This window comes from Salvelinus sp. IW2-2015, linkage group LG17 (genome assembly GCF_002910315.2).
Source record: "Salvelinus sp. IW2-2015 linkage group LG17, ASM291031v2, whole genome shotgun sequence".
In the NCBI taxonomy this organism is placed as follows: Eukaryota; Metazoa; Chordata; class Actinopteri; order Salmoniformes; family Salmonidae; genus Salvelinus; species Salvelinus sp. IW2-2015.
This window is the reverse complement of record NC_036857.1, coordinates 17505438-17526009: the sequence shown is the minus strand read 5'-3', so window position 1 is coordinate 17526009 and position 20572 is coordinate 17505438. Positions and strand designations below refer to the sequence as shown.

Genomic DNA, 20572 nt, shown 5'->3' with positions numbered 1-20572 from the left:
GTTCTTTCTCTGAGTAAGACCAATGTTTGTATATATATGATGGTCTTGGCCCTCTTCCTTCTTCTATGGTACCTGCAGACTTTCTATTCCTTTTTGAATCTGGGTCAATAACAGACGTGTTGCCCCCTGGTATTTCAGCCACACTCTGGGCCTGAGCATGTGTTTAACTTTCACGCTTTGAATTTCAAATGGAGTCAGTCCAGCCTATCTTGATGCATAAACAAATGCAGGAAAGTCAAGTGAAAGTGCCCCTTTCCCATAATAACAAAACATTCAAACAATATTGCACTGACCACATGAATGAGGGCTGCAACTTCATAAATGCTTAATATGTTTCATAAAGGCAAATAAAGACACACTAGGTTGTCGAAGGGAATGAATCAAACATAATCAAGCCTAAACTTCTAATAAACATATTGCATTATAATAGCTAATGAATGACTTTGATGATCTTGCTATTTAAATTGCATTTAGCAAGGCAGTTTATGAAAAATCATCGACGAAATAACAACCATATGCCAAGTTCCCTTCTATTCCCAAACTGGGACAAAATCACCCAGGGATCAAGGGGGAAAAGTGGTACTCACCAGAGCATAAATTCAGGAAGTCTATTCCACCTACGTGACGTAAAAAAGACTTCAGCTGGTCAGCAGGAGATCTCAAACCACTTCTCTGACACAAAGGCCACAGGAATCAGCTGCCTTTCAGTGGGAGAAGGTCTGTAGGACAAAGGATTGAGACAAAAAGACAGTGAGAACCTGATAGTTACTCATCAACTAAGTCCAGGACACACTCTTACAGAGGTACTTTGGAAAGGAAACAATACCAGTTACATTTGACCCTCTCAACAGGCTCGAATTTGACTCTCACGATATTACCTTACTTAGAATATCTCAACACCATGGGATATTAGGTGAGAAGGACATGTCCAATAAGAATCCCTATTGTAAACTATCTAGGGTGATGACAACTAGGGTATTAACTTCAGATAGAATGATTATAGATATTTGTTATTATATAAGGATATGCTTACCCATGCATTAAATGAAACTGAAACAGTAAATGACTCCACCAATGCAACAGACATAAGGTTCAAGATCTGTATTATCACATTTTCAATGTACCACATCAAAATAAATAAAAATAATAAACCCCAATGAGTCGTGCACAACCCATGTCCAAATTACTTGCAAGCTTGCTTATACTCGTTGGCGCGCGTTGGAGCTCAACAAAAATGACGACAGACATAAAGTCCCGAAGTACCCCACCGTTGTAGTTACTCACTACTCCTAGATATTCCCTCAGTGAAGTATGGCAGTTCCGTGCAGGTGTCCTCACAATATCCCCAGCAAGCACAGCTATCAATGCAGACAGTGCTCCTTAGCAGCAACAGATATCCCATGGACACATGAACTCGTTAATCTTCCACAAGCAATTCTCTCCAGGTCTCGCACGTTGCTAGGCTAACCTCGAGGCTGTCAAATACCTCCACGATGAGACGGTAGCTTCAGTCTCTACTAAGTCTTTCTTAACAAAATAATAATACTCTCTTATAAAATAAAATCTGTATTTCCCTTCAAAACTCAGTAGGTATGGGTTTTGTTCTATTTTTATTGTCTTCTTTCATTGTTTTTCTTCACCAACACTGATAATGTCTCTCAATCTCTCTTTCTTTCCCAGGCCTCCTGTTAACCAGGTCAACTCTCCCATTGGCCACAGCTTAACAAGCTACCTTACTGGTCAAAACTTAAACTTAAAAGTAAACCAACCCATTCACTTGTGCATTAAATACATATTTCTTCAAAAGAAATGCATGAATGACATTACTATTCAGGAGCAATTCGAGCACCTTTTAAATCTAATACCAATTAGTTATAACAAATAAACTCTATACTTGGTTTTAACAAGGGTATTACACTCTCCCCCCACCAAAAATAGGCATGTCCTCATGACTTGTAAAGATACAAGGGAAATGTAATAAGTAAACATGTCAACTCTTAACTGTCTACAACCTACAGTTGAGACAAAACTTGTTAGATAATTGAAAAGGAGATACATTTGGGTTTCCCTTATCCAATCTACTTGTATAGTGTGGAACAATATCTGATAACTGGGGCTATACTTGGAACTCCAGATTTGTCATAGGTAAGTAGTACAGAAGCTTTCTTTACTCAGTTCTTCTTATCCGTGGTTGTACAGTTTGTATTAGCACTTCATACCATACTCCGATGTCCACATCTTCTGAGTCAAAATTCTTCTCAACTTCTGGATTCTTAACCTCTTCAACTTTCTCATCATTCCGAGGAGTACAGTTTCCAAGTACAGTACTTTCTCTTCCTCCTTCTTTGCAGGGTCCTTCTACTAGGAGTTGGTTCTATATTAACCACAGGTTCTAGGCACACTTTCTGCCCCAGTGCTAGCATGTGATTCCGATGAAGAATCTTAATGGGTCCATCTCCACTTTCAGGCTTCAAACGGAACACAGGTTTGTTTGACATCTGACTTTCCACCACATATGGTGTAGAGGCCCAGCGATCTGCCTGCTTATGTTTTCCTTGCAGTCCTAGATTCCGTATGAGGACTAAGTCTCCAGACATAAGTTGCGTGTGGCGAATCTTATCATATCGCTGTTTGTTTTCTTGGTTTTGCTTTCCAGCAGTGCTCTCAGCAAGTTTGTAAGCAGCTTGTAACTGTTTCTTCATATCAGATACATACTTGATGTAAGTTCTCTCTGAAGAGCTGTCACTTGAGACTCCAAAACAGAAACAATCTAGCTTCACGTCCAAACATMAAAAAAATATGGGAAGTAGCCAGTCGCTTCATTCCGAGTACAGTTATATGAGTGCACTAGATGCCAAATATACTGACTCCAACTGTTCTTTCGTGTAGGATTAAGAGTTCCAAGCATGTTCAACAAGGTCCGGTTGAATCTCTCGGGTTGTGGGTCTCCCTGAGGATGATATGGTGTTGTCCTTGACTTCTCCACTCCAAGCATATTCAGTAGCTCACGGATGAGTCGACTCTCAAAATCTCTACCTTGATCACTATGCATCCTCTTGGATCGACCCTAACGGATGAAATACCTCTCCCACAATACTTTGGTGACAGTGGATGCTTTCTGATCCTTTGTAGGAAAAGCTTGAGCGTATCTTGTGTAATGATCTGTAATTACCAGAGGCCTCATTTATAAAACTGTGCAGAAGATTCATGTCAAAATGTGYCGTACGGACAAAACACAGAAAGCTCTTACGCACAAAAATATTCTGATTTATAACAGTTAGCACGCACGTCCCACACCGGTTTCCCTTTATAAATCGAGTGTCTTGTTCCACCCTTTTAACGCCCATAGTTGCCTATAAATAGTCAGTGAAATGCCCCTAATTAATATTCATCCATACTGACTGCATGACGACAATGACGGAAAATCCCGACAGAAAGGCTAAATAAAGAAATTTCACCCAGTGTGAAATGGAAGTTCTTGTAGGGGAGGTTGAAGCAAGAAAAAATACATTGTTTGGTGGACACAGGGTGGGCATTACAAATGCCAAAAAGGCGTTAGAGTGGCAGCATGTAGCGGACGCTGTGAATGCTGCTGGCTCAGAAGGTCGGACCCTCTCAGAAATAAGAAAAGTGGTCTGACATAAAAGCGGCCAAAAGGCGCCTTACACAGACAACGTGTTTGTGCCAAGGGCGGGGGAAAGGGGACACGGAGCTCAACCCCCTTGATGAGCGACTTGCCGGTATTATTGGGGGATCCCTCCTGAGTGGAGTAGTGACGGAGGTGGAGGGGGACACAGACATGAAAGACGCACCGGATGATCCAGGAATGTAATTAGTATTCTCTCATTTAAAAAGAGTAAACCAAATGCATTCAAGTTGTGTTTAAACATTTATTTACACAAACAATTGACATTTTCTATTGTTTTTAGTCGCTGCGTGTGCCAGCGGGGTCGGTGGTCCTGCAGCTGAGCAGTCACTGAGTGCGCCCAGCCCCGGCATCTCCACTGCACCTCGTTTGTCACAGCCCTCCAGCGGCCGTGTTTTCACAGATGCAGTATGGCAAACGCAAAGAGACATCCTCAACGCTATTAATGAGGTTGTCAAGGAGTTGAAGTGGGACAAGCACGGCTTGGTTTCTGCGGGTGCTTCTCTGTAAAGCTGGGCCCACTACAGCACAGAGATCCAAGAGAACAGCTCTTGGTAATCGGAACCGGCTCATAAGCCATTTATTATCATTGGTCAGTAAATCTTGCTGATCTCTGAAAATTCGCTCTCTCTGAATTCTTCCATTCSCCAAATCTTCCAACAGTGCCAAAGCAGCCATTGTGCGTCATTACGCATTGTATGCCTTTTTATACCCACCCATTTGATTGTCAAAGCTACCCAATTGCGTAAAACCTTCAGGTGTGGTAATTACCCTGATTGTAACTGACAATGACAGGGCGATTATCACATTGACAGTTCTGCGCAACGAACATGTGATAAATATATCTGAAACTGTGCACTCATATCTGCCTGACTGAGGCATCGAAAATGGCATCAGTTTAAACTTAATTTGTCCTACTGTTCAACTTATTATTCATGAGAATACATTTCATAACATGCAAGTATTGTTTAATAATTACAGATACAATTAAATTTGATTCCCGATTAAACTATACAACATATTTGAGGGGTTCTTTTGCAAAAACAGATATCTCCATTTGTATTTATTATCCTAAATCATGTTTGTGTGAATTTTTTTGTAAATTCCAGGGAACTCTTCATATATAATACGTGAGAGGTAATATTTCGATTTATTTTACACAATGGTATCAAATTCAAAGCGTTTCTCGAGTTTCATCCTTCTGCCATGGGAGTCGTAGTTTCTCATTTCTCCAGTTTGTGCCCGTACGTATGGGTCAAAGTGTCCGTGGAGGACCGTACATTCTCCCGTCAAGTTTGTTTTTTATAAATCCCAAAGTTTGCTTAGAAAGTGGTGTATGCCCTTCTTTTGTACCTACGCAACATTTATAAATGAGGCCTCTGGACATTCTCTGTGTTACTTGAGTCAGGCTCAATGGACAGGAAATCCATACACACAAGGTCCATCACTTTGCATATGACCAAGCGGAGCAACTATCTTTAAAAGTGTTTTCCTCTGTACACAGCGAGCACAGGACTTACAGTACTCTTCTACTTCCATCTTCATGCGTGGACAGTAGAACTGGTCTCTGACAAGTCCATACGTCTTGTCAAATCCTAAATGACCTGAATCATCATGCAGCAACATAGTTCTGAACTTCTCTGGAAGAACTGAGCCCGACAAGTCTCGTTTGGCGGATGTGTGATCTGTACATAACTCCATCTTCCATCTTTAGCTTCTCCCACTCTCTCAGGAGCAAAGAGATGAGTGGATGTGTGGTCTCGGTCACCCTGGTGATATCATTTTTTTAAAGAGCAATCCACATCTCTCCTAAGCAAGGGTCTTCTAGTTGCGATGCAGAAAGTTCCATAGTGCTCAATCTGGGCATGTGAGACGTCAGCATGCTCAGGTTACAGTATGCTTGAGGCACAGCATGCATAGAGGCTCCCAACTGATCCATCACTCTACTAGATGATCCAGGAGTTACTCTAACTACATTAGACATCTGGCACAAGGCTCTAACACCAGATGCAGGAATGTCTCTCCAATCTTGTTCCACTGCAGATTGCTGATGAGAGCGGCGAGATAAAGCATCGGCATCTATGTTCTGCCTGCCGGGCCTGTACTTGAGACTAAAGTCATAGGTAAACAATGCAGCTAGCCAACGATGACCAGTGGCATCCAGTTTTGCAGACGTGAGGACATTGTCAATGGGTTGTTGTCTGTTCTAACCTCGAACTTGACCCCATACAGGTAATCATGTAGTTTATCAACCACGGCCCACTTCAACGCAATAAACTAACTTGTGAGCTGGGTAGTTACGGTCAGGCTACGAATCACAAATGCCACAGGATGCAGACTCTCACCTTGATCTTGGTACAGTACTCCACCTAACCCTTCGCGGCTAGCATCTACATGTAAAACGTATGGCAACTGAGGATCAGCAAAAGCCAACACAGGAGCTTTTGTGAGGCTTTCCTTCAATGTCTCGAATGCCAATTCACACTTCTCATCCCACCTTGATCCAAATGGTTGAGGGGTTGAGGTAGGCTTTCTCCTCTTCCTTGGACTTTCTTAGCAGAGGGAAGATATCCGCATAAGAGCTGATTCAGGGGGTAACTCACTTTAGAATAGTATTTACAAATCTTCTGTAATATCAACAGAATCCTAGGAAAGAATGCAGAGCAGTCAGTTTCAGGACTTGGCAACGTGGTGACACCTTCACTCAGGACTTAGCAACGTGGTGACAGCTTCACTCAAGACTTGGCAACGTGGTGACAGCTTCACTCAGGACTTGGCAACGTGGTGACAGCTTCACTCAGGACTTCGCGACGTGGTGACAGCTTCACTCAGGACTTGGCAACGTGGTGACAGCTTCACTCAGGACTTGGCGACGTGGTAACAGCTTCACTCAGGACTTGGCGACGTGGTGACAGCTTCACTCGGGACTTGGCGACGTGGTGACAGCTTCACTCAGGACTTGGCGACGTGGTGACAGCTTCACTCAGGACTTGGCGACGTGGTGACAGCTTCACTCAGGACCTGGCGACGTGGTGAAAGCTTCACTCTTTGACGGGTCTGTAGCCATTCCATTCTGGGATATGATATGTCCAACATAGTTGACAGATGTGCGGCAAAACTGACACTTGTCAAGGGACAGTTTTAGGCCTTCACTTTTCAAGCGGTCTAACACCTTGAGTAACCTCTGCTCGTGTTCCTCCAGTGTCCTTCCAAACACGATTAAGTCATCGAGGTAAACAAGAACTTCGAGTAGGTTCATGTCTCCTACTGTCTTTTAAATGACACGCTGAAATGTTGCAGGTGCTCCGGAGACACACCCTGTGGTATCTTCTCAAATTGGTAAAATCCAACTGGACAGATAAATGCAGTCTTCTCTTTATCTGTGTCGCCCATCGGAATTTGATAGTATCTGCTTCTGAGATCTATAACACTGAACCATTTGCTCCCACTCAAACATGTCAGAGCATCCTCCACACGTGGGACTGTGTACTGGTCTGGAACAGTGCGCTTGTAGAGGGCCCTGGAATCAACACACAAGTGTATAGTGCATTCTTTTCCCTCACCACCACAATAGGAGATGCACAGGGGCTTCTTGACTCAGATATGATCCCAGAACRTTTGAAGTTATTAAGATGCTTCCTCACATCTTCAACATCAGCTGGGGACAAGCGGCGAGATCTCTCCCTAAACGGTTTGACTTCAGTAACTCGGATGGTGTGGTGAGTACTTTTTGAACAACCCATAMCAAACTCATGTGTTGAGAACACTTCTTTCCATTCCATCATCTTTTCACATAACCTCTTCTTCCATCCCTCAGGCACTGGAGAGTCTTCAAAGTTCAATAAAGAAGACATCAGTATCTTAGATGAATCCTGCTTACTTTTCAATGGAACACCCGGAGCAACATCTACAGGAAACAGATGAGCAATAGGCGCACCTCATTTCAGGGTGATCTCCTTTGTCGAGACATTCTGACAGTAAGGGTGATTCTTCTGGTCGACACAACTGCAACCGTCTGGATTTTAGGCCTCACTAGTAATTCTTCAGGGAACCGGGGTTCTTCAGGCCTCTATACCAGAAGGGTTTGAGTAGAAGGTATCCCAGGAAACTTTGGAATTCCAGTAACTCTCGCCTGCCCACCAGGTGGCAGGGTGACAGGTTTTGTCTGTGTGTACCAGACCGTTCCTCTCTTCTCGTCATTATCAATTGAGCTTTCTCTCATATGCCTCCTTGATAGCAGGATAAACTTTGAGTGTGCTAAGGAAACCTTCACCTTCCTTTTCTCTGAAAGCAGTCATAAGTCTCTTCACTACAGACGTATTGGTGCCGAACAGAATAGACACATCACCTTTCATGGATGGATCGGGACATACCAACACATGTGCTTCCATGGTCTCTGCTACACCCACAACCGATCCTGAGAACTCAAGCATGAGTGACAAATAGCCATCATATGGATACTGATCAGAGCTAAGGCCCCAGATCTCTACATTTCCTATCGGAATCAATGGCAAATGCATCAGGTACTTGTCATAAAAGGATCTGTAAAGTAGAGTAATCTGAGAACCACTATCTAGTAAAGCTTTAGCATAGATACCTTCAATCTGTACAGGAACGACAGAACTTGGACCAACTAAACCTGTAGGTAGCATGTCTTTGATGTCTTCATACTTGTGGCACTTTGTGGAACATATCTTCACCGGGATGTCAGGCCGCTCCTTCACGTGGTCCCTCTGTAGTTTCCCATAGACCGCTTTTGTTTGATTAGGCATGTGTTGACTTTCCTCAAGTTCTCTTCACCTTCACAGTTTCTCTTGAAATGGCCATCTTCTCAACATCTATAACAGAACACTCTGGGTTTGCTGTCGGCTCATATCCGAGTTCTTGTGATGGATTTACTCTCTTCTTTTTGCCTTTAAAGGCAACATCTGACCTTTGTGTGTCAGATTGAGCTGCTGTGACGTGAGCAGACATGAGACGCGTCATTTCAGTTTTTAAACCTTTTAGCTCTTTTCTCAGCACTTCTGTCTCGGTATTAGCTTCTTTGCAAACTGTAGCAACAGGAACAACAGCTGATGACTTCACAACACTCTTTGTTGTGTTCCTGTCTTGAATCATGTCCTCTTCCTCCCTTACTTCTTGCAGCAGCTCAGTAAAGGTTGGTGGTTCACGCAACGTATAGGTCATGCGAATACGAAGCGCAATCATGTCATGTAAGGATACATTTCGATACACAGTGTGCAGCAATTTGTCAAGTCTCAACAGYTAAGCTGAAAGCTTCTCTCTCACTCTGGAATGTGTTTCTGAACCTTACCATGAGATCAGGTGCACTTTCGGTGGTACGGAATGCAGTTTCTAGAGACTTCATGTATTCCATCGCTGTAGCATGGGGTTTTCCTGTCTGTGAATAACCTCACAATGTCAGCAGTAGGCTTTTAAGACTTTATATTATTCTCAGTTTTTGCACATTGTCAGTGCACTGCCATTCCTCTAGAAAATGGGTGGTTTGCTCAGCCATGTGTCATACTCTTCCTCTCTACTAGGACTGGGTTTCACACCTGAGAACATACATAGCTTACGGTAACTCTGAGTCTCAGATGGCACATTGTTTGCATTTCTCTACCAGTGAACTTATCGCAGTAACCAGTTCAATGTTGAGGTCAGCACCAGAGGGACTTACTAGGCCTTTAAAATCAGCTACAGTCTTCCCTTTATGTCTTAGAAAGAATAATAGCTTCGCCTGAAAATCCTCACCCTCTCTCTCCAACAGGAGATGTGACTTGTGAAACTACATGTACAGGCCAGGGACCCAACTCTCCAGGTATCGCAACAACACTTGGCACAACTATTTTGTTAAGGTTGTTTGATATCTCTTACCAAAACATAATGCTTTTTAATCAGCTGAATAAGAACAACAACCATGCAGTCTAATTTTACCAAAAGCCTTAACATAAGTCAGCGTTCCAGCAGAACCTCACATCCTCTGTAAACACTACACTAAGGAACAAATGCACGATTAGTAGCTAGTTTCTTTCTCTACACCAGGTAAAACATCTCTTCAAACGTCCATGTTGTAGTTTATGCCTATACAGCAATGTCAGAGAAAGAAATCCAAAATTAAATTCAAAATGTTCAAATAGTGAGTCAGTGTAGAATCTTAGTCTAGATGTCAGCAGTGAAAACAGTGAACAAAAAATGTACACCAGAGTCATTCTGAAAATATCCACCAACAATAACAAAAATCACGGACGAGCCCCACAAAAATGTAACCTCTCACACCAAGTGTTACGACTTCCGCCGAAGTCGGTCCCTCTCCTTGTTCGGGCGTGCTGCTTCGCGGTCGATGTCACCAAACTTCTAGCCATCACTGATCCATTTTTCATTTGTTTTGTCTTGTCTTCCTTCACACCTGGTTCCAATCCCATCAATTACATGTTGTGTATTTAACCCTCTGTTTCCCCTCATGTCCTTGTCGGAGATTGTTTGATTGTATGTGATTGTGCTAGTATGTGTTGGTGTGCAATGGGTTTTGTACCCACTTTTGTTATTTTATATATATTGGTTTTTGAGTTTGGTCAGCACTTATTAAACGACTCCGTTTATACCAAGTTCGTTCTCCTGCGCCTGACTTCCCTGCCACCAACACCGCACCCATTACACCAAGCTAGAATTTGACTCTCACGATAGTACTCTACTTAGAATATCTCAACAGCATGGGATATTAGGTGAGAAGGACATGTCCAATAAGAATCCCTATTGTAAACTATCTAAGGTGATGACAACTAGGGTATTAACTTCAGATATAAAAACAAACATCTATAAATATTCTATAAGGATATGCTTACCCATGCATTAAATGAAACTGAACCAGTAAATGACTCACCAATGCAACAGACATACGTTTCAAGATCTGTATTATCACATTTTCAATGTACCACATCAAAATAATAAAAAATAATAAACCCAATGAGTCGTGCACAACCCATGTCCAAATTACTTGCAAGCTTGCTTATACTCGTTGGCGCGCGTTGGAGCTCAACAAAATGATGACAGACAAAGTCCCGAAGTACCCCACCTTTGTAGTTACTCACTACTACTCCAAGATATTTCCTCAGTGAAGTATGGCAGTTCCGTGCAGGTGTCCTCACAATATCCCCAGCAAGCACAGCTATCAATGCAGACAGTGCTCCTTAGCAGCAACAGATATCCCATGGAAACATGAACTGTTAATCTTCCACAAGCAATTCTCTCCAGGTCTCGCACGTTGCTAGGCTAACCTCGAGGCTGTCAAATACCTCCACGATGAGACGGTAGCTTCAGTCTCTACTAAGTCTTTCTTAACAAAATAAATACTCTCTTATAAAATAAAATCTGTATTTCCCTTCAAAACTCAGTAGGTATGGGTTTTGTTCTATTTTTATTGTCTTCTTTCATTGTTTTTCTTCACCACACACTGATAATGTCTTTCCAATCTCTTTTCTTTCCCAGGCCTCCTGTTAACCAGGTCAACTCTCCCATTGGCCACAGCTTAACAAGCTACCTTACTGGTCAAAACTTAACTTCAAAGTAAACCAACCTATTCACTTTAAATATATATTTATTCAAAAAGAAATGCATTAACAGCATTACAATTCAGGAGCAATTCGATCCCCTTTTAAATCTAATTTTTTTTTTATTATTATTTATTTTTTTCACCTTTATTTAACCAGGTAGGCTAGTTGAGAACAAGTTCTCATTTGCAACTGCTGACCTGGCCAAGATAAAGCATAGCAGTGTGAACAGACAACACAGAGTTACACATGGAGTAAACAATAAACAAGTCAATAAATAATACCAATTATTTATAACACTATACTTGGTTTTAACAAGGGTATTATATACAAGAGGGATTTACACCATTTCCCAAAGATAGGGCCAGGATTTTTTCCCAAATATGTGATTTTACCAGGAAAAACTCATAACTAACTCAACAGTGAGAGGGAAGCACTAACACAAACAGTGATCAAACTGACCCAGAAACCTAGAGTCAAGAGCAATTTAAAGCCGACATACCTATTTCCATTGTAGGTGGTCTTGTATATAGGGGTCTGCTGGATCATCTCGTCCGTGTAGACGGGCACGGCGGTGCGCACACACTCGTGCGAGCACTGCAGGCTGTCGTTGTAGGCGGTGAAGATGTCCACCTTGCTGGGCACGCGGGCGGGCGTGAAGTCGGTCAGGTTCTGACAGCTCTCCTCCTGCTGGTGGATCTTCCGCTGATGGCTACTGTGACGGCCATTCCCCGACTGTGCACAGCTACAAAAACACGTACCAAAGACAAAAAACAAACATAAAATCATACCTTGTACCACTGGATGTGTGGCTCTGGTAAAAGCTTCATTGCCATTTCAAAAGTGGTGTATTGTGTGTCGGGAAGTAATTGCAAAGTAAAGGAATCTTTCCTACCAGTTTTTAAGGACAAGTGTAGTTATCAAGGCTGCGATGACCATAATGAGAGACACAGTGATTGTAATAATCTGGTGAACTGCCAGACCTGCAAAGAGACAAAGACACAAAACACACAGAAACGCTTAGTTCCTGGGAACTGTTTTAAAGGCAGGTGGTGATTTGCCATGTTATAGAAAACTATATAGTGATTTTTTAAAGATGTTTTTGAATGAGGATATGTGCTCCACATTGCACATAGGGTGACCACATGTCCCGGATTGTGTGGGACAGTTACGCATTTTGTCCCGCGTCCTGCAAGCAAACCATCATGTCCCCCATTTTATCAACAAATTCAAACACCACTCATTTAGAAAAAAAGGTTGATTTGTCCTCTATTTCAGTCAAAATGTTCAACCTGTCTCTTGAAGTCACGTTGCGCTTATGAAAAGATACACACTGAGTATACCAAACATTAAGAACAACTGTTCTTTCCATGATTTAGACTGATCAGGTGAATCCAGGTGAAAGCTATTATCCCTTATTGATGTCACTTGTTAAATCCACTTCAATAAGTGTAGATGAAGTTGAGGAGACAGATTAAAGAAGTATTTTCAAGTCTTGAAATAATTGAGACATGGATTGTGTATGTGTGCCATTCAGAGGGTGAATGGGCAAGACAAAAGATTTAAGTGCCTTTGAACGGGGTATGGTAGTAGGTGCCAGGTACAACGGTTTGTGTCACGAACTGCAACGCTGCTGGGTTTTTGACGCACAACAATTTTCCGTGTGTATCAAGAATGGTCCACCACCCAAAGGACATCCAGCCATCTTGACAACTGTGGGAAGCATTGGAGTCAACATGGGCCAGCATCCCTGTGGAACACTTTCGAAACCTTGTAGAGTTCATGCCTTGATGAATTGAGGATGTTCTGAGGGCAAAAGGGGGGTGGGGGGTTCAACTCAATATTAGGAAGGTGTTCCTAATGTTTGGTATACTCAGTGTCAGGGGCTGGTTTTAGAAGTGGGGGGGCATATTATTATTATTTTTATTTATTTTTATCAGCCGGATAAACACTCCAAACATCCTACCAGGCCGCTCGGGGGCGTCCGCAGTGCCCTAAAGCACACCGTTGCCTCGTTTTGTATCACATTCCAATTATAAAACTGGGGGGGGACAAAAAAATGCAATTTCAGAATGTGGACATGTCCCCCCCGTACCCAGTGAAAGTTGAGCACCTAAAGTTGAGCACCTGCTCAGTGTATGGATGTGGTAGCCTAAACCTACTGGTAATGTTAAACACTCATTGTTGAGATCTAATATTCTGCACAGTGCTAAGATGAGACGTAGGCCAATGTCATAGGCCTATCTTCAACTAATCGTATATATAAAATCCTTTCGAGCTAAATTCCACCTAAACTTGGAAAGTACAGTTAGGCTTACCACTTACAAAAAGTAAGTAAATAGCCATATTAGACTGACTGATATAAGGTAATTTAGGCAACTTGTGAGGCTCTCCAGGCTCATTAGTTGCTCATTCAACATATTTTCTGCAACTTTTTCATAAAACAGCCACGTGGTCTCTCATTTCTGCATCACCAAATTTTCCGGGAGGTAAAAGAGTAGGCTAGGTGCGCTTCATTTGCTCATTCAGTGCAACAGACTGCAGGGGTGTAGAGCTGCCAGAGCGTCGGTGGCTCCACCACTTCTCCCAACGGTGCTTGTTTAGTAAAGTTAGACCAAAGCTGAATAAATGTCTCAGAAGTTCACACAATGATTAATTACTATTCTACATAATATAACCAAATATAATAGCATAGTATAACATTACTAGCTAGGTGTCACACCCTGGCCTTAGTATTCTTTGTTTTCTTTATTATTTTAGTTAGGTCAGGGTGTGACATGGGGAATGTTTGGGTTTTATCGGTTTTGGGTGGTTATATGGTAAAGGGGGTGTTGGGTGTAGTGTATGGGTTTGTGTTGAGTGTATGTGTCTAGCTGTGTCTATGTTGGGTGTAAGTTGTCTAGGAGAGTCTATGGTTGCCTGAATGGGTTCCCAATTAGAGACAGCTGATTTCTGTTGTCTCTGATTGGGAGCCCTATTTAAGGTAGCCATAGGCTTTCGTTTGATGTGGGTAATTGTCTATGTCAGAACGTTTGTAGCCTGTGTATGTGCACAATGTTTATTAGCTTCACGATCGTTTGTTTGTTTTGTTAGTTTTGTAATAGTGTTTTGTTTTGGTTCTCCTTCTTCATAATAAAAAGGAAGATGGCTTATTTTCCTAATGCTGCGTTTTGGTCCGTCAATCCTCCACACGATCGTGACACTAGGTTTCCATCCAATTTGCGACAGATTTTCAAAAATCTAAAATCTGCATAAAACAATATGCAAATATTTCCAACAGAGATGTGTTTCCATCACACTGAAATGTTGCAGTTAGTGATGACATAGTTCACATAATAATAAGTTTTGCCATTAAATTAAATTCCCATGTACCAAATGAAAAATACAAGTTAAGTGATTTCCAGCGCATTTTCAACTCTACTGATGGTTTTGTCACAAACTGTTGCATTATACAGCAAACGTGCCCACTCTGGTCTTGGCACATGTGCTCTAGCCAACAGCTGGCAGATACAGTGCAGGTAGGCTACCTACATTATGAGATTATTATGGAGAAGAGGGATATTATTTGTATTTGTCAAGCATCGATCATCATGTCACCAGAATAAGACTCTCGATATTTATTGGAAAGGAGCATCAAATCAAATCACATAAAATTGTATTTGTCACGTTCTGACCTTAGTTCCTTTTTTATGTCTTTATTTTAGTTTGGTCAGGGCGTGAGTTGGGGTGGGCATTCTATGTTGTTTTTTATGTTTTGTTCTATACGTTATATTTCTATGTGTTTGGCCTAGTATGGTTCTCAATCAGAGGCAGGTGTCGATCGTTGTCTCTGATTGAGAATCATACTTAGGTAGCCTGTTTTCCCACTATGGGTTGTGGGTAGTTTTCCGTTTTAGTGTTTTCACCATTCGGGACTGTTTCGGTTTTCATTTTGATTCTCTTGTTCTTTTTGTATTTTGTATTCATTCTCATTAAAAGTTATTATGGATACGTACCACGCTGCATTTTGGTCCTCCTCTCCTTCCACCAACGAAAGCCGTTACAGTATTAGGCAAATGCACCGAATACAACAGGTGTAGACCTTACAGTGAAATTCTTACTTACAAGCCCCTAACCAACAACGCAGTTTAAAAAAATACAGATAAGAATAAGAAATAAAAGTAACAAGTAATTAAAGAGCAGCAGTAAAATAACAATAGCGAGACTATATACAGGGGGGTACCGGTACAGAGTCAATGTGCAGGGGCACCGGTTAGTTGAGGTAACATTTACATATTGCACATTCACCACCCTGTGAAGTTCATCATAACTTATTTCATCTGTAGACACATTTTTATWATTTTTATTTAACCTTTATTTAACTAGGCAAGTCAGTTAAGAACAAATTCTTATTTACAATGACGGCCTAGGAGCAGTGGGTTAACTGCCTTGTTCAGGGGCAGAATGACAGATTTTTATCTTGTCAGCTCGGGGATTCAATCTAGCAACCTTTCGGTTACTGGCCCAACGCTCTAACCACTAGGCTACCTGCCTCCCCAATAATAAACTGCATGCTTTCCCGAGTCATAGTGGGAGGACCACACAACATATCATTGCATGACTCCAAGTTTACTTCAATATGATGGTTATTATTTCAATATTTGCACATAAAGGCGTTTCGACCGACATTTCTCGCATAATTAATTTTACCGATACAAAAATATCCAACTATGTCGTAGGAACAAATTGTCTGTCTGCATTTATAAAATTGTAGTGGCATTTCATGTTTCCATTAGCCCTGGCGTGACTTTTTCATGAGTCAGGTAATTAATCTGCATGGAATGCTTGGATGGAAACATGTTACACACACACAAAAAACACGTTTCGTATGAGATTTTAGGATGGTTAGCTGAAGAGTCAAAACAAATGATCCTGTGGCCAAAACTCAACAGGGTGTGCAACTAGGCAGAATGTGCTTAGATGCTGCCAAATGTTTTTGTTAATGTAGGCTACACTGTCCCGCAAATGTCCCGCAAAATCATCCTGTTGTCCTGCATTTGCGTATTTTATATGTGGTTACCCTAATTGCACCAAGGGCAATCAACTCAAAGTCAGAGGAAGATATCTGTGGAGAGTTTTATTGATGAAGATATCATTATTCTCTTTATTAAATAACAGAACTTTAAAATATTCAATCGAAGCCATGCAACCACATGTTCGATTAGAGTTCTTTTATAACTTTTACAACTTCTCTTGAACTAGTGGGAACCTTTAAACTTCCTTTGAGTTTCTTAACACTTTCCTGATTCCCTATTAGTGAATTCAAAGCCCTAATGCTTGTCACTTGTCAATGTTTGTCAGTTTACCTCAAAAATACCTCTAATTCAGTTGAGATACAAATATACATGTTTTTATCTTTGCCCAAGCGTTTTTTGATGGACCCAGACAGTTTTTAAGTTCATATTTTGAGTTAGCTATGTTTCAACAGCCTCTGGCATGGCTTGCATTAGCCTCATTGGACCAAAATGAATTAAACCAATGGGGAATGTTAAATTTTGTTTTCCTCACCACACATTTAAATTATAATGTTTTGAATATTGAAGTCTGTATATTTTGAATTTTGAATCAATTCAATTCATGTATAACAACCAATTATTTATATATACACTAGATGACTGATAAGTGGCGCTGTGTTGAAGCCACTGTGCCTCCATCTTGGCACTGCCCCACCATTGTGTTGAAGCCACCGTGCCTCCATCTTGGCACTGCCCCACCATTGTGTTGAAGCCACCGTGCCTCCATCTTGGCACTGCCCCACCATTGTGTTGAAGCCACCGTGCCTCCATCTTGGCACTGCCCCACCATTGCCAGCAGCATACTACCCTGCATCCTACTACTGGCTTGTCTCTGAAGCCAAGCAGGGTTGGTCCTGGTCGGTCCCTGAATGGGAAGCCAGAAGCTACTGGAAGTGGTGTAGAGGGCCAGTAGGGGGCTCTCTGGTCTAAGGAGACATTTCCCTGCGTAGGGTGCCGTCTTTCGGATGGGGATGTTAAACAGGTGTCCTGATTCTCTGTGGTCATTAAAAATTGCACGGCACTTATCGTGTTAACCCTGGTGTCATGGTTAAATTCCCAACCTGGCCACCTAATCATCCCCCTCATTGCTAATTGGCATATATCACTCCACATCCCTCCACCTGATGGCTGATGTGTGGTGAGTGTTCTGGCACAAAAAATGGTCGCCGTGCATCACCCAGATGGCTACTACACATTGGTGGTGGATGAGGTGAGTTTCCCCCTACTATGTAAGACGTTTTGAGTACTTCAGTTGGTAAAAAATTTAAATTGTTAAAAAATATATTTTGGAAGCTATAGAAATGCATTTATAAGTGTCTACATTCGTTTTTCGCCACATGTATTATATTACAGACACCTTAAAGTATACTTTAAATTATATTATGTGAGCAAAACATAAAAATATAGATTATTTTTTTTAAATAAAATATTTTCCTTAAAGTATCATTTTGTTAGATTTCTAATGTTACTGTACCCACAACAACAACAAAGCCTCTCAACTGCCAATATGTAGCATCAGCAATCCAGGGTTTATATACAGTGCCTTCAGAAAGTATTCATACCCCTTGACTTATTCCACATTTTGTCATGTTARAGACAGAATTCAAAATGGATTGAACGTCATTTACAACCCCAAAATCGGATGAACACGGAAACTGATTGGATTTACAAAAAGTCATCAAAGGAAGGCCATTTAATATTTTTTTCACCCAACTTTAAATCTAATAACATGGTGAAATGTTTTGTTGATTTCATGTTGAATTCACATTAGTTGACAACTCAACCAAATGCAAATCAAAACTAGACYTTGAACTGACATTTGTGCCCAGTGGGAAGACTGTAATGAGAACAAAAAATAAACATTTGCACATTTCTACAGGGCAAATTACATTGTCCACAGTGTTGCCCCCTTTCTGAGTTGTGTGTCACAACCCTCCATCCCTAAATCTCCCTCCACCAATCGCAGCCTTGCTGTTGCACAACGCCAATTCACAATAATTCACCAGTAGTGGGCCACACGCAGCAGAACGCAAAGCCCTTCATAATGAAAATGTCCTCATGGGCCCATACATCCAGACCCTCTCATCAGCCAATTGGCTGCTGATCCAGGCCAATTTGTCTTCAGAATATCTCAAAAGGAGCTGCCACTCCTCACGGACGTGCCAGCGCTCGTGGTGACTGCTAGCTGGCTAGTGCTACTCTAGCTCCCTCATTATGCTGCATATGCACTTGGATAGCAAACTTCTGTGGGCAGGGCACAAAGCAGCCAGGTCAACCTTGGACGACTGATATCTCTGGTTGGCTCAGGAAAGCCTCCTTTCCTTCGCTGCAATCACAGTCCCTCTGCAGCAAAGGCATTCACTTATCTGGCATTTGCATTTCTCGCTCTCGCTCGGCTCGCTCCTCTCCCWCCCTTCCTGGCTGACATCAAGGCTGAAGTTGAAAGTGTGGAGTAATAAATTAACAGCTGTCCAAGTTCATGGATAATATAGCTTGCCCTTGAACTTGATCAATAGTCTACGTCTCCATAGAGAATTTTTCGTTTTACAACTGTGTCAGCGTGAAAGGCTTCTCTGGCAGAGATTTCCGGCTTAATACTATACCAAATCAATATCAGTCTGAAGCCCTGGCCATAGAAACCCAGTCTTAGGTCTCATTTTGACCTAATTTCAGGGCAGTGCATTAAGAAGAAAAGATCAAGTCAGATAATGACTCCACTGACACAACCGAGAGTCAGTCCAGACTATTCTCTTTTCCCATCCAGACCTGCCAGCTGAAGGGAGAAATATTTGGCCCTGCTAGCTCAAACTCATTGTGCTCTGGCAGCGAGGCTTAAAAATCACCTTTGGCAGTCACCTTGCTTTAGAGGTGCTGGGTTAGGTTTTGTTTGGACGAATCAGTGCCAGACAAGAGAGGGGGAGAAAAGAGAGAGAGGGATAGAGAGCTACACCAAGGCTCCCAGAGAGAACAAAATGAGGTTTTCACCTTTGTGGTCTTGACAGTTTGATGAACATGCCATTGACAAGCATGGTGTTTTAATAAAATCGCCCCCGCTACCTGCCTTTATTAAAAGAATAGCTGGTGCAGCCCACGTTTGTTGCTGATATCATATTCTATCAAACACATTCAGCTTAACATAAATATATACCTATGTCTATGCACATCCAGTTCATTAAATAGTAGTGGATACAAGCCAAGGCCAGCATCCCAGAGTCGCCTCTTCACTGTTGACATTGAGACTGGTGTTTTGCGGGTACTATTTAATGAAGCTGCCAGTTGAGGAATTGTGAAGCATCTGTTTCTCAAACTAGACACTCTAATGTACTTGTCTTCTTGCTCAGTTGTGCACCGGGGCCTCCCACTCCTCTTTCTATTCTGGTTACATTCAGTTTGTGCTGTTCTGTGAAGGGAGTAGTACACAGCGTTGAATGAGATCTTCAGTTTCTTGGCAATTTCTTACATGAAATAGCCTTCATTTCTCAGAAGAATAGGCTGAAGAGTTTCAGAAGAAAGTTAATTGAGCCTGTTATCAAACCCACAAATGCTGATGCTCCAGATACTCAACTAGTCTAAAGAAGGCCCGTTTTATTGCTTCTCTAATCAGAAAAAAAGTTTTCAGCTGTGCTAACATAATCGCAAAAGGGTTTTCTAATGATCAATTAGCCTTTTAAAATGATAAACTTGGATTAGCTAACAAAACGTGCCATTGGAACACAGGAGTGATGGCTGCTGATAATGGGCCTCTGTACGCCTATGTAGTAGATATTCCATAAAAATCAGTTAAAATAGTGTCCAGCTACAATAGTCATTTACAACATTGACAATGTCTACAGTGTGTTCCTGATAAATTGTATGTTATTGTAATGGACAAAAAATGTGTTTTTCTTTCAAAAACAAGGACCTTTCTAAGTGACCCCAAACTTTTGAACGGTAGTGTATATCTGTGGCAAAACACCACAGCCAGTTGATAAAAAGCTAGCAACACTATAGCTCTTAACTCAGCCTGGTCTCATAGACTAGACGTAGCATAGTAAATGTAAATCTGAATATGATATGTTATGTTTGGTATGGTTACATAAGACAGAAGGTTACTTAACCTCTCTTGGGTACCTGAGACGTTAGCGTCCCACCTCTTCAACAGCCAGTGAAACTGCTGGGCGCCAAATTCAAATACAGAAATACTCATTATAAAAATTCAGAAAACAAAACATATTTTACATAGGTTTAAAGATTAACTTCTTGTGAATCCAACCACGGCGTCAGATTTAAAAAATGCTTTACGGCGAAAGCATACCTTACGATTATTTGAGAACATAGCCCAC

At 41.6% G+C, this 20572-nt stretch overlaps 1 protein-coding gene across 1 annotated transcript in view; it reads right to left on the bottom strand.

The window, feature by feature from the left end:
* Nucleotides 1-20572, bottom strand: part of LOC111976910 (adherens junction-associated protein 1-like) — a 110808-nt gene that overhangs the window by 7370 nt on the left and 82866 nt on the right. Inside the window, exons 3-5 of the mRNA XM_024006070.2 lie at nt 12092-12179; nt 11699-11941; nt 588-719 (exon numbers count right to left, since the gene is read on the bottom strand). Coding sequence (XP_023861838.1) covers nt 647-719; nt 11699-11941; nt 12092-12179 — 404 coding nt within the window. The 3' untranslated portion in view covers nt 588-646. The remainder of the gene's footprint in view (nt 1-587; nt 720-11698; nt 11942-12091; nt 12180-20572) is intronic.